This window comes from Cupressus sempervirens, chromosome 10, assembly GCF_028749045.1.
Source record: "Cupressus sempervirens isolate cs-2001-9-10 chromosome 10, ASM2874904v1, whole genome shotgun sequence".
NCBI lineage: Eukaryota > Viridiplantae > Streptophyta > Pinopsida > Cupressales > Cupressaceae > Cupressus > Cupressus sempervirens.
The window spans coordinates 496181021-496195698 of NC_143127.1; the positions used below are offsets into that span (position 1 = coordinate 496181021).

Sequence of the window (14678 nt, forward strand, 5' to 3'; positions counted from 1 at the left end):
CTTAAAGCTAAGGTTTTGGCATTTGAGCATTTATGAATCTCTTTGTAGAGGCCGTGGAGTACAAAGTGGTCGAAAATTGTCATTTTAAGACACTTGACCAATACTTGTTATGTTCACACCCCAATAGTCGCTCACCAAAAAACATAAGTACTTGTGGTAAAATGTCCCAGTAGTTGTTATGAAATGTCCCAATAGTGGTGTACAAATGAGTCAATCACCAACCAAACAATCCGAAAAATGATCGACTATTAGTATATGTGTAGTATAACATGGAGACTCGCACCCCCCTCCAAACCTTGAAGTACTTGTCCTTGAGACGTCCCTGCAATTGATACTTGAGTACCCAAGTACCCCCACCTCCACCATCCCACAACCATGCCGCCGCTGGGATGGGTACTTGAATTTCTATTTGAATTTTGATTTTTGAATGTTACTATTGGGTATGTAATATGTTACTATATTGAATTTTCAATGGTTCTAGTTCATGTTGAAATTTTGCTATGTTCAAGTATTTTAGTTTGGTATGTTCTACTAAAACATCATTCATAACTAGCATTTCATGTTGTATATGTATACTATACAACACCCCTCCATGCCCTGTCCTCCCCTTGCCGCTGTCTCAAAAATGAGGCCCATTTTCCCCCCGTCCCAAAAACTTGTCCCGATGTACCCCAGTACTGCTGTTACACTGTATATGTGTGATCGACTATTGAGGGTATCTATGACATCTACTTTATCACTGTCATTGGACCCCCTAACGGCTACTGGATCTCTTCCCCTATATCCTCTACATAAAAAATCTCAGGTAACTTTCTAGACGATGAAGTCAGTAGAGAAGTCATTTCTATGTCTATGTTCATGAACCTGGAGAAGTTAATTGTTGGTTTGGTTTGAATGCTAATCTTCAATTGGAGTGTTGAATGATAACAAGTTTTGCTATGATTAACAATTCCAACATCATCAAAGTGTCTACAAAGTGATGCAATTGTTTGACAGCACATTTTATTCCCTCAAATCAGGGATTCTCAACTCTCAATGAATCAGTTATCTTATTTATTGGAACATGGTATGAGTGAAGACACTGTTCTGTTAATATTTTTATTATTTGAATCTATTATTGCTGCCTTTATACTATTAAATCAATGTATATCTCTCTGAGTGGTCTTCTTACCATTTCAGTAATGATATCTTGTGCAAATAGCAAAATGATAACTTGCCTCTAAAAAATAAAAGCATATTGCACTTTCCTGATGGTGGATATTATTTAATATAGGTTTAAAATTGTTTCAGATAATGTATGGCTCCTGTGTATTAATTACAGCTTTTAAACAGCACTGAATTTAATGATTTGATTATTCTAATAAATTGCCGGAGTTGTTTATGTCCCAGGATGAAAATGTTGGATGGAAGCAGGAACCATGCTTGCAAGGAGAGAGTCAAGGAATGCCTAATAGAAATGGATGTATTGAACACAAATCTCTTTGTCAAAGCAAGGAACATGAAACACAAAGCACTAGCAGCACCTTAACATATCCCACAGATATTTCATTGCCTCAAGAGTATGAAGAATGGGGATCTGGCCAGAATATGCCCACTGAAAGCAGTTCTTTTCCACAGGACATTGAGAAGTTTAGAAAATTAGATAGTTTTACATGGTTAGAAAATGAAGAGATAAGTATGAATACTACTCACAGCCCATCGGACTACTATAGCATACTACTTGAGCAGCCAAATAATATGGGAGATCGTCAATTGGAAGAATGTTCCAGTGTAACAGTTGCTCAAATACAGAATTTTAGCATTAATGAGATTTGCCCTGACTGGGCTTACTCAGAGGAAGGTTCAAAGGTGCTCTTCTGAAACTTGCAGTATCCCTTTAGAATAGAGTTGCACATTGTAACATGCTATTTATTATTACTGCCTGTCTGTAGAGTTGGACATCATTGATATGAGTTTTTAGCGTTTGAGAGTAAGACTAGCAAATATTTTAAAGGTTGTCACCAGGGTTAGCAAATTTGAATGAGGCTTATATTCTTATCATTTTTAATACATCAGGGGGCATTTGTAGTGAAATACAAGAAAACAGGTTGAATTTTCTGCAAGCTATAGTAAAGAAATTCTGTTTGTAGTAGTTAATTCTTATATTTTTCAAACATAAGATGCTTTATCTGCAATCAGTTCCTTTGGTTTTCCTTTGATTTTACAATTCGTTAGTGTTTTAATTTGTCCCTTCCATAACAACACAGAATGGAATGGTATGGGAAAAAAAAAATACTCTCTTCTAATTAGGAAGGGCTCTGATGTGATCTATTCCAAAAATCTAAAACATGTAAATAAGATTGAAGAATATGCATGCTATATTAATAACTATTAGGGTGTTTTGCACATGAAAATAATATTTGAAAGAAACAATCTAGATCTATTTTTTAATCTCAAAGGTAGGAGCACAAGATTGAAAGTACTAATTTCACGATGAGGTTTTCTCTTTTTGCAATTAAAATATATCATGGTTTTAATCATACTTTCCAAAAATATATCATGGTTTTAATCATACTTTCCAGTGATTAGCACAAAGATTATGGGATACTCATCAGCATATGGATTGAATGGATTAGATGAAAAACAAAATTGAAAGCATTGGTGTTTGTGTACGTGCTTATGTTCCTGTCTGTGCACATGTATATTTATACGTTTCAACATAAATCTTCAAAAATATTCTTAAAAACATCTATATTACTGAATTAGGGTTACCGACTTCCTTGATATAGAGATCAAATTTAAAGTTGAGTACATATTATAGGTCAAAAACCAGGTTCAATACATATTAACATGTTATGTTACTGTATTTTCAAATGGACAAAAAACTGGTTTTTTGGAGAGCTGACCTGGCTGTTGAGGGCAGAATTAGGATGGGCCATAACAGATTATGGGTAAAAGTGCCATCAATACATGTAAAATCTCTGTTATTTTGTTACACTTACCTTTCACAGGAGGTAACAGAAGAGTAAAGACAGTTCAACAGAATTAGCAGAATAAACGTAGTTATTTCAGTCTTATATGTCCATACAGAGGCATCTTCCACCACAAAATGACAGGAATAACTTTCAAAGAGTAGAAAACCCAGTTTGGGGAGTAGTAGCATGAATTTAATAAGTTTAGACAGCATACGATGTCTATTGTTATGGTTGATAGTTTATTTATTTATGTTAAATTAGTTTGTAAACTGATCACAACAAAATATCAAAGTAGAGTTGAAAGCATCATCAGTTTAACTGTATCAAGATAATCATATATCTATCTATAGCATCTATCTAGTAAATGAACTATCAAGTATTTCTGTCCATGCTGGACTGCATATAGTATATACTACATAGTAATTACATGATTTTACAAAAATGAAACATATTGTAAGACCTTGCTATCCTATTCCCATTGGCCTATAATATTGTTGCTACATTCAGCTTTGTTACATTCAAAATTTCTGAGAGGAGGATCAACTGCTGGCTGAGTATTAGGTACATCTTCCCAGCTGGGTCCACTAGCCTCTCTCGTCTTTAATCAGTTTGCTTTCATTGTCAATTTCAATTTGCTTCTCTTTAGTATACTGCTTCAGACTCTCCTGCTCCTTTATTCAGCATATCAGATTAAGCATCAAAGTATGTGCAGACAGTATGTCTTCCCTGTAAAGGATCATTGCTCCTTCTCGAACCAGGACCATGAACCTGTCTTTCGGCACTTCCAGAACTGCAGAAACCTGAGACATGATGTAAAAATGTGGGGGTCTATAACTGAAGTTAGTAAGCACCCTCTTTTTGTTTTGAAATATATCCTCATTTCGTCACTTCCAAAGGAGCCATAGGATTTCAATAGTAAGGACAAACCAATCTTTACTCATTTTATATGTTTGATAATATTGATTATTTGACAATGTATTCATTGTTTGTCATTCTCGGGTAGCTTTAAGTATCGGTTGGTTGATGATTGTGTTCCTCTTGGAGCTTGTAGGGTCCTTTAAATATATTGTGCATTGTCAAGGAAGGTAATATGATGTAGGGGGATTAACTGTAATCCTTGGCCGTCTCTTGTCTTTTCTAAAATTCAATGCGCAAATAAAGATATTTTACTAGTGTATCTGGTAACTATTGTTATCTGTTGATCCCTAAGAGGCTCACGCCTAAATAAGGGCAGTGGGTAAGCTTTACAGGTGTGGGACAATGTGCACCTTGCAAAGCAACCTTGGAGATTTTAGAAGTTGGCTCTTCATGTTGGGGCTTGAAAGAAAGAAGAAGGGAGCCTTTTCATGAGAATAGTAAGCTAGTGGGTGGGGCAAATCGCCTTAACAAAGCTTTTGGGACAAAATTAAGAATGTATAAGATGACATCCAGAGAGGTTTGACCATTCCTGGTTAGAGATTCATGTATGTGCCCACAAAGACATGATGTACCACAGACCTTTAATTGTTGGATGGTAGAACAAAGTGCCAGAGTCAAAGAGACATATGGCTTAATATTCAGATCCCAACCTTGGGAAGCACCTACAGGGGCCCGAAAATAAAGACACAAAACTCCTAAGGAAGGTGTGGATGCCTCCATCCCAAGACACAGTATAAGAGCATTATCTCTGAGAAGAAAAAAAAACAAGAGTCACCAAGATTGTGCTCTTGCTTCTAGACAAAAATAGCTCCTGTAAGGGTCAAGTGAAGGAAAAACAACCCCAAAACAAATCTTCCTCAGGAGTAGGCTGTAAATTGTGCAATTCGTCCTTTGTTCTAGATGCACTATAAGGAGAAAGAAACATTCATGATTATATAATACGTCTAAACAAACAGAAAATAATCTCACCCATATAAGCAAACTGGATCAAACTCCTAAAATATTAGCATAGGACACACTGATTAAGAAAAGGAGAAAGGTAGCATAGGCACAGTCTCCATAATTCATTTAGAGAAAACATGCCAAGGGTGGATAGAAAGCTCCGGGATGCAGATGTTACAACATACACCACTGGCTGAAAAGCCAAGGAGTCCTTTCACAGGAATAAAGCCCTCTGCAAATCTACTAGTATTTCATAACAAACTGAACAAGAGTTCAATATCTTCCCATAACCAACCATCATCGAATATAATGTAAGCCATTGGGTTTTATGCCAGCAACCTCTGGCATTTTTGGTCATAGAATGATCGTTTTTCTGTTACAGTCAAAGGGCAAGCTGAAAAATCAGGCATGAGTTTCTTGATTCCACGACATGAACAAGTGTATTCCTTCTATTTGTTGTTTGCAACATGTTTGCTAGTTGTGGATAGGAAAGGCAATCGTGGCAGACTTATACAGAGATGAGCATGATTGCCCAACTTAACCAACTAGATGCCTTTTGACACGTGTAAAATGTAATTAGCCATGGTTATCATGTGATATAGCATATCCTTGGGAATATCTGTTGGTGGCCCCATTGAAAAGTGAAATTGGCCATAGGATTTTTGTTTCCCTAGCGGTCTTTGTTGAGGAGAAGCTTCAAGTGGAGGCATCTGAAATCTCGACCGGTTGACACGTCTGATTTGTTGAGGAGTTTAGACTTGAAGGAGGATGCCCTCTGCGAAGGAGCCCACAAACATATAATACAGCCAAGCTGCTGATGGTGAAGGTAACAAAGCTGGTCGATGTAGATGGAATCTACATCATCTTTATTATTACTTCATGTGTTTAATTTATCAGATATAGCAGTAAACAATGTCTGTTTTTTTTCATGTTTGAATTTTCTTTTAGAGTTTTTTTTGAAAGGGTGTCAAGAAATGTCACCAAATTTCCAGAGAAAAAGGGACGGGGTTGAGATGTTTTGCCCTTGTCCCCTAGTCCCCAAAATATACCTTATTCAAGAAACATCCGAAAACTCCCAAGGACATGCTTGAGTAACATTGAAAAATATGGTGATATCTTTGAAGAACCTAGATGCATTCAAACACATTGCTTCATCAAGCATCAAGTTGATCTCATTCTGAAATTATACTTCCTAACAATCCTGTCTATTGAGATGTCAGGAATGGATCTCATTGACCAAACAAAGATTCAACCAGTTATTCACCTTGTGGTAGTTAACTGCCCTTGTACTAAAGATGAATCATTTGTATAGCTATTCAAGTTGATTTGTGTCATCTTGTGTAAGTGATTTTGTGATTTGGATAGAATTTAATGATTCTTGAAGGCATTGTACTGCAAATCTTTATTAATTTGAGCATTGTTAGCTTTGCCTATATTCATTGCTATTCTTTTGTGCACTTGTTTCTGGTCTTTGTTTTTAGCTATCAAATATGACCATGTTTTAGCTGCCACAGGTTAGATTGTTTGCATCAAGTTTAAAGATTTTGTAGTCTCATCTTCTATAGAAGATTTGTATAGTCTTGTGCCCATACCTGGGAACAATAAATAAATGCTAGCTTTATTGAGCTCTAGGATTTTGTTTCTTCTAAATCACAAGAGAGACTCTTGTCTAATGTAAAGAAAGCATTGTCTTCACACATTTTATTGTTTTTGGTCATTTGAAAGGGAAACAAGTAAAACTCCAACGCTTTATGGTGTCCATTGTGGAGCATGAAAAGCTTCAGCTCATTCATCCTTAGAAGTGAATGACCATCTTAGCGATGCTCTTATACTTGAGTTAAACTTGAACCTTAAATAGTATTGATGGAAAATTAAACTTATATGAGCTCTGTTGCCAAGTTTTAGTCCTACCCTTGAAAAGCTTGAAGTTATTGGTATATAAGTGTGTTTGTGTTCAAGTGTGATGTCTAAATATACTTTAGGTTACTTACTTCCCATCTTTCCTGAGTGCCTTACTCTCCTTGCTTTCCGGGTCTCCTTTGCATTACCTCTACCTAATCATTTTGCGCGAAATTTCTGTTTTTCCCGTGCACGAGGGGTCTAGGTGATTTAGGCATGGTTGGGATGTGTTTTGGCATCTTTCCGATGAGAAGTAAGTTATCCATGAAAACCATTTGCTATCTTGCCTTAGCATCCTTTTTCCTACAGATTCTGAGCAATCGAGTTGATTTTCCTAATTGGTGAACTTAATCAAGTGCGTATCTGAAGGATAAACCGATGAAAGTGATTTATAAACTTGTGTGTAGGATTATGACATGAAGAAAAAGACCCACGAAGCTGCGGATCAAAGTCAGGAAGAAGCCCATTCATATTGCAAAGGTAAATTTTACCATCACAATGCAGAGCGGATCTATGCGTTTTTCGTTGCGCAACTAATGGAAGCGAAGGTGTTTGGTTCTGCTTCCAAAGCTACACTGATTTATGTGAAATCCAAGCCTTTACATACAAGCAGTAAAAGCACGATGTTGAATGAACTATTCGTAGCTCTTAAATGAGGAATGCTCGAGATTTAGTGATGAAGGATAAAATATCGGGGTATCCTACAGCAAGCACAGTAAGGTAAGCTTGAAGTTGAATATGTTATCGCTATAGAATGTAGTTATTGAGTTAATCGCAGTGCGGAGAAGGCTCGTTTTCGATATGGCGACGATCGATAAAGGAAGGTATATCACTATAAGTTATGGTGATGATTGGCAGCCGGGATGTCGTGGATTTGGCTATGGCAATGACTGATGATTGAGATGTCGTGGATTTGTATGATATCGCTATAGCATATAGCGATTGGGTTAATCGATGTGCGGAGAAGGCTCATTTTCGATATGGTGACGAGTGATAAAGGAAGGTATATCGCTGTAACTTATAGAGATCATCAGCAGTTGGGATGTTGTGGATTTGACTCTGGCAATGATTGATGATGCTATCGATAATAGTTATGACAATGGGTAAAGGAAGCCAGATATTAAGTTTTTCGCTATATGTTATGGCGAAATGAATCATTGGAGATCGGCAAAATGATATTTTGTTATAGCGAATGGCGATGAGAAATCTCATGTCGCTATAGGTTTTGGCGATAAGGAGTTCGGTGATCGAATGAGGCAGTATCTTGTTATTTTGATAAAGCAAAATTTGCAAAGGTGGTGAGGCAGCGAAAGGTTTATTTTCGCATCTTCACGGGATCAAGGTTGTAGTTAAGTTTTATGATTGCGAAGCTGAGAAGACAACTTAACAGTTAAATAAAAACAGCTATCGCACCATCGTAAGCAACCTGATAAATTCTCAACTTTAAGTTTTGAGCAACTTGGTTTTTACCTATTCTGCTCTCTAGTTAAGAGCATACCCTCAAAACTCGAAAAACAAAATTGATTGCATATCTTGCATTCAAAAGGGAGCTATACCTTCAATTCAGGGGTCTTTGATAGATTATTACATTGACCCATTATGTTCTTAACTTGTTTGTTTTCCACAAGCTATTGGGTAGTCTAAGAGTCAAGGTATAAAGCAAAATATCAAGGAGGATAAATTGTTAATGATCAAGTTCATAGAGAAAAGTCACGAGCAACTAATTCAAACCACAACTAATCAAGATTAGATTCCAAACCAACTTGCACAATCCCTGCCTCAAGTAAATAATATCAGACCTTTGGTTCTAGCAAGACATAAGGAACTCCCACATGTGTCAAGGGTGGGTTTGCTCAAATTCTTTTACAAATGGTACTAAACATCTAGATGGCCATATATCAATTTTTATAACACGTTGAATTTTGGGTGTTGCATGTGAGGATTTATGTAGGTGATTAATAATTGTTAGTAGATTAATACTTGTTAGTACAAGATTATAATAAGTTGGTTGTGCTAGAGGGTTGCAACAGTTGGTATTCTTAACCACCGAGAGTACTATATGTAAAGAATTACCAAGATTGTGGGCGATGCAAGAGCATCCAGGGAAGTCAACAATCCTATATGTAGGGGCATCGAGATTGGATTTGTGGAGTTATAGTTTGCGCGGTTGGGGATGTGTTCAAGGCATATTGGGCAACCTTGTCCTAAGTGTGCATAGAGTTTGGAGTTAGAGCCATTTTGGTGACTGATGGTTGCGTGTATTTGACTTTGGAGATTATATTTGCGAGCTTTGATCCGAGGGAGTTGGCATGTGTGCTCTTGGATTTGGATCATTGGATGGCATGTGGACCTATGCCTGAGGGCATGTACTCTTATGTTGTCATATGAGTTAGTTATGGATTGTAAACTTAGGGCATGTCCTAAGTATTTAGTTATTTCATGTATTTAATGTTTGTTGGCAAGCCAACTTGTGGCTTGAGGGTTTATTTAATATGTGAGTGTTTATTTAATGTAACTTGCTAGGCTGACTTGTGGCTTGGTTTAGTATAAGTAAGGAGTCTTGTCTTGTCTTGAGAAATTGGCGGATTAAGAGTTCAACATGGAGTAGCTGAGAGGAGCAAAGTTTAGCAGAGCTAGTAGCTAAGTGTGGGCTTGGGAAACAAGAAGGTTGCTTGGTGGCTTACGAGCACAAGTTTAAATTTTCTTGGAGTTCTCTACCAGATTGCAAATTTGGGCTAACTAGAGGTTGGATCTTGCGAGGTCTTGCATAACTGTCATTGTATTAGATTATGTATTTGGCCGTAACCCAGAAGGCTTTACAATCGGGTATGTTGGAATAAAATCATATGATTCTATTATGAGAATTGGCCTTGTTGTGCATCTAAATCTCTGTGTTGTTGTTTATGTTCCAATGTGTGGTTGATTGCTGGGGGGCTAGGACATCTCCTTTGGAGATTCTCCTACCTTGCACTATGTTAGTGGGGGATTATGCTTATGATTTATGTAAGAATTTGGTATAATCAATGAAAATAATATTCTGCCATTCAAATGTGTTGTGTGGTTACTGCTCTAGTGTCATTTTGTTATTAATGTTCTTTGTTGTATAATATTAGTAAATGGCGACTATAGCAATGTCACATCCACATTTGGCATATAACATTTTGGTTGTTGCCTAAAGTTCAAACCTGGAGGTTGGAAGGATGATGGGTGGAAGGATGGAGGCATAACGGACCGTACTTTTGACGAGCTAATACAAGTTACTGATAGTTAAATTGAGGAGGAAGTAACTTAGGAGGATCAATTAACACAAGACCTCGTTCAAGCGTAGGATGTAGTGGTAGATGATTATGTAGGGCGTGAGGCAGAGAAAAGGGCTCTTTCCACTGGTACAATTAATGTCCAACTCATAGTGAATGAGGTAGTATATGATCTCCTGGGAAGCCTTTTGTGGTTATTGGCACACACACTAGTGGAAGTTGAAAGACAACAAGAAGAAATAGAAAGAGAATGACACAGACAATGGATACTACAGTGGTACGAAGGGAGGAATCAAAGGGAGGATGAATCCTGAAACACTAGTAGATGTTGTAGCCCCAATAATTCCAAAAATCAATGCCCTTCTTGCCAAACAAAGATAGAAGGCATACTAAGAAGGAAGTAAAAGCTTCCCTATGAAGATCACTTAGAATCCAAGAGAAGATAGGAAAATGACAACAATTGCAACTTAAGGCAAAGATGCCCTTCAATCCTAGTACCCAGAGTTAGAAGGACACGATAATTACCCCTCTAAAGTGTATTGTGGAGGCAAGAGGGAGACAATGAGGAGAGCAACCCCCATCATTAGAACCATCTGAGTGCTTAGAGGATGGAGACAAAGAAAAAAAACTCGAAGGGCAAGTGGTGGACCTTTTTGAGAACATCTTATAAAGAATAGGGAGCCTTGCTATATTATACACAAGTATAGGGAGATCGAAACTAGAGACTCTGGGGAGAAGAGAATGCGGGCACGACTATGAAGTGGCAACCAAGACGTGAACGACAGAGGTGAAGGGGTAGAAGATCCGTGCATTGCCGATGGTGCGAAAGATGCACATGGATGCAGAGGAGGAACCAACGCACCAAAGTCTACTAATGTGCTCGATACCTACTGCTCATGGCAAATGGAAAACCCCCTGGATAAGCAAACATTGCCCAAATTTAGTGGTGATGGATCAAAAGATCATGCACACTAGTGTAAAACGGGTGTGAGCATCTAGGAAGTAGGAGGACAAGAGGACAGGGACTATTGGTTGAAAGCATTTCTCGTCACCTTGAGGGGCATAGCAATTGATTGGTATACAAACCTTCCAACAGGGGATAAATCAACCTAGAAGGATTTGAAAAAAAGTCTTCAAAGCAGAATTTAGTGTACTCCATGATGACAACGAACTACTAGCCAAGATATACAATGCCCGACAAGGTAAGAATGAGACAATTCATGTCTACCATCATATGCTAAAGGAACTAATCGACAAATTGGAAAGTTAATCATCAGATGGTCTAAACAATAGATGGTTCACAAAGGGGTTAACACCATTTATCAGAAAGAAGATGAAGGTAGTATCGTCATCCTCATATAGAGAGGTGTGCAATAGTGCGAGGGATATTGAAAGAGAGAACAAGACTTTGTGAGGCAAAAAGAGGAAAAGTGATGTTGACACCTCAGATGGTGATAGCGATGGGGAGTCATGAATGATCTAGACACTCTGCAAGTACATGCTAAGGATTATGAAGGAAATGAGGGTGGAAAGGAGACAAGAAAACAAGGAAATATGGTGTACTAAGCTCAAGAATGCAATGCATACAACAACTAATTGTCCCAAAAACTCATACTATGACATTTGTTAAGTAATGGGGGACTCATTGAAAGAGTGCCTGTATAATTTATAAGTAAGGTATACCCAAGTACTTCTAACATCCAAATAGCCACTCCCATCACATCACCAAGAGCCACTACCTCAAATGCCTCCCTAGGAGTTTACGGGAACCATAGTTCAAAATCTCGTTCTCTCCACTTATCGGCAAGGCAAAAAAAATTCTTGGCAAATATTAGAGATAAATTATGACTTATTGGGAAAATATCATGTATCTTAAAAATGACTTAAATTTAATAAAAAATGCATTATTTTTGGCAAAATTCAATAAGTAGATGCATCTAATGAGTCTTTTAATGAGTAAACAAACCAAGCAAGCTTATCTAGATATATATAAATGCAATAAGTAACAAAATCACATCCTCATGTGGAATGCCAATGTAGTCGGAGACTTTGAACTCCGAAGCAAACTTTAAATACAAAATTCTCTTTGTAAAAAGATAAGAAAATACAAATGTCAAGTATATTATGAAACTAGTCTACATCTTTCTCTTCCCCTTCCTAGTAGCTCTAGCAAAACCTACGGAAGAGGGAGGGGGTCTAGAAGCTCTAGCCCTGGCAGTCATCTATGATGTAACTAGTGCCAATGCTAGCGTTAACAATGACTCCTCATCATCTGAATCCCCACTGTCACTGCCTTCACTATTAGTGTCCTTGCTCTCATTGCCCTCCTCTTGAATATCATCTGGTCCCGGGTGCAAAACCCTCCTCCATAGCTTGCCTCTTCAAATCATATATGTCACCCTTTATGAATAATGGAGATTGCTCTTGTGCTGTACAATCAACATAAGGATCTATGTCATCTAGATGAAGTGGCTCAATTGTTGATAACTTTACCTTTCTTATGCGTAACTTAAGGTTATATTGCACAAGGACAAGGTCATTTAAGCATTTATGTGCCAACTTGTTCCTCTCTTTTGTGTGAATGACTTTGAATAAGCTTCAATCATGCTCACAGTTGGATGAGCTACATGGCTGACGTAAGATGTGAAGGGCACTTTTTTGCAAGTTTGCGACATTTCCACCCCCATTTTGCCACCAAGCATTAGAAAGCAAGTTGAGAACAAGTTTTTGTTGCTAAGTATTTATCTACTTATCATGCATGTGAAAGGCTCAATATTCCAAATATTGTACCTAAGATTTGAGTGTTTAGCCTCTCTTTTCCACATTTGAGGAGAATAGCTTGCCTGTTGCATTTTGCTATTCTTCCATCTTGAGCACAATGAGGTCTCTCACCTCAATGTCAAGTACCATCCTTTGCATGCATTCATTGAATCTCTCCATGACCTCTCCATTGTGATCCTCGTATGATGGAGAGAAGCGAAAATGAGGGTTGAGGAAATACCCCACCGCATGAATGGGTTGGTGGAGCTGAATGCTCCATCTCCTATTAATAATTTCCCATATGGGCTCAAATTTTAGGTTGTTCCCCTGCATTTACTTCTTACAACATTTTAGGCCCTATCCATGGCCTCATAAAGGGACCCCATTGGGGTTTTTTCCCCATCTACCAAGTGGAGAACTTTAACCAAGGGCTTCACCACTTCTAATTGGGATGTAGAAAACAATTATCATTAAGCAAAGAGTATGTTTATAAATTAATAATGGAAGCCTTGATTATTGAATACAAAAAAAAGATATTCAACTTTTGAAGTTCCCAAGTTACCTCCACAGTTTCTGAAGCTAGATTGAAAAAGTGGCTATCAAAGACAATGCGTACAACACTCTGTCCATCGAGCTTCTTTGAATAACTTGATTCTAGCCATTGTGGACTTGCAAACATTTGCCTCAAAAGGATTCATAGAAAGAACACTTTGCAATGTTAAAAAAAATTGTTGCAAACCTTATGACTGCGGGTCTAATCAACTCCTTCCCATGGGTGAAGCCTCTCATCAAGCTAAGGAACTAAGGGTTATTGTAGATATATTTTTTTATCTTCCTTGCATCCTCTACAACTGGTCTCACCCAGTAAAATTTCCCTACATTCCCCAAAAGTAGGTCAATAACATGTGCTGCACAAGGAGACCAAAAGAGTGTGATATGCTTTTCTTGTAAGATCCTACCCGCTGCTACATATGCTGCTGCATTGTCAATTATTATTTGCACGACATGTTCAGCCCCAACCTCCATCACAACATTCTCTAGCATTAGAGCCAAAGTTTTAGCCATCTTTACCTTGTTTGAGGCATCGAAGGATTTAAGAAAGACTATTTGATCCTTGCAAGAAACCAAAAAATTGATGATGATACAGTTTCTTCCATCCATCCATCTGAAAGTATGGTGTAGCCATGCTGAATCAATTGTATTTTTTGTTTTTCAACCAAATCTTTAGCCCTAGAAACATCTTTGAGCAGTCTACAAGCACAAAATAAAAAATGACATTAAGTACACAACTTTGATTTAAAAAAAATTACATTCAACAAAAATAAGTAAATTGCAAAACTATAAAAGTATTAAAATTTGAAACAAGCATACTAACCTCCCACTCAAGTTTGCAAGAGTAGGTGCCTTGTAGCCCTTTCCCGCTATCGTACAACTAGTCACAAAAATAGAAAATATGTACTTGCTGCAACATTGAAGGGTATGTTGTTAAAAACCAACAAACAACAAATTAAATGTCAACTTGCTGATGCACATCACTATTCCATCCAGTACCCTCCAGTGATGGTTGTGCTCCAGGCGTGCTTCTCTGCACAAAAAAACCATCAAGAGAAGATTTTTGTGGTCTACTAGAACCAACAGGAGTGGAAGCTAAGTGGATGGTAGGTGCATGGATCCCTAGACCACAAAGAGAGCCCAATATGCCCTCAGCTGCTACTTCTTTTTCATCAAGGCTGATTGGGATACTTGGTCACAACACACTTCATTTCATTATGATCATTGGTTTAGCACAATCTAAAGTCAAAACTTATAGTGGTGATTAGAATATAATAAATGGCTCTCAAAAAGGAGACATACCTTGCGATTCAGAAATGACTGACCTCAAGGCCAATTTAGCCCTTTCCCTTCTCAACTTTTTGTGTTCTTGGGCATTGAGCAAGGCAAGCGTCTC

The 14678-nt window shown here is 37.7% G+C and overlaps 1 protein-coding gene across 2 annotated transcripts in view; it reads left to right on the forward strand.

Moving 5' to 3' along the window:
• The window catches only part of LOC149534835 (Calmodulin-binding transcription activator protein with CG-1 and Ankyrin domain), a 231652-nt gene that overhangs the window by 170508 nt on the left and 46466 nt on the right, over positions 1 to 14678 (forward strand). For both annotated transcript variants that reach the window (XM_089805658.1, XM_089805659.1), the window contains exon 8: positions 1390 to 1848. In XM_089805658.1, the coding sequence (XP_089661784.1) occupies positions 1390 to 1848 (459 nt within the window). The remainder of the gene's footprint in view (positions 1 to 1389; positions 1849 to 14678) is intronic.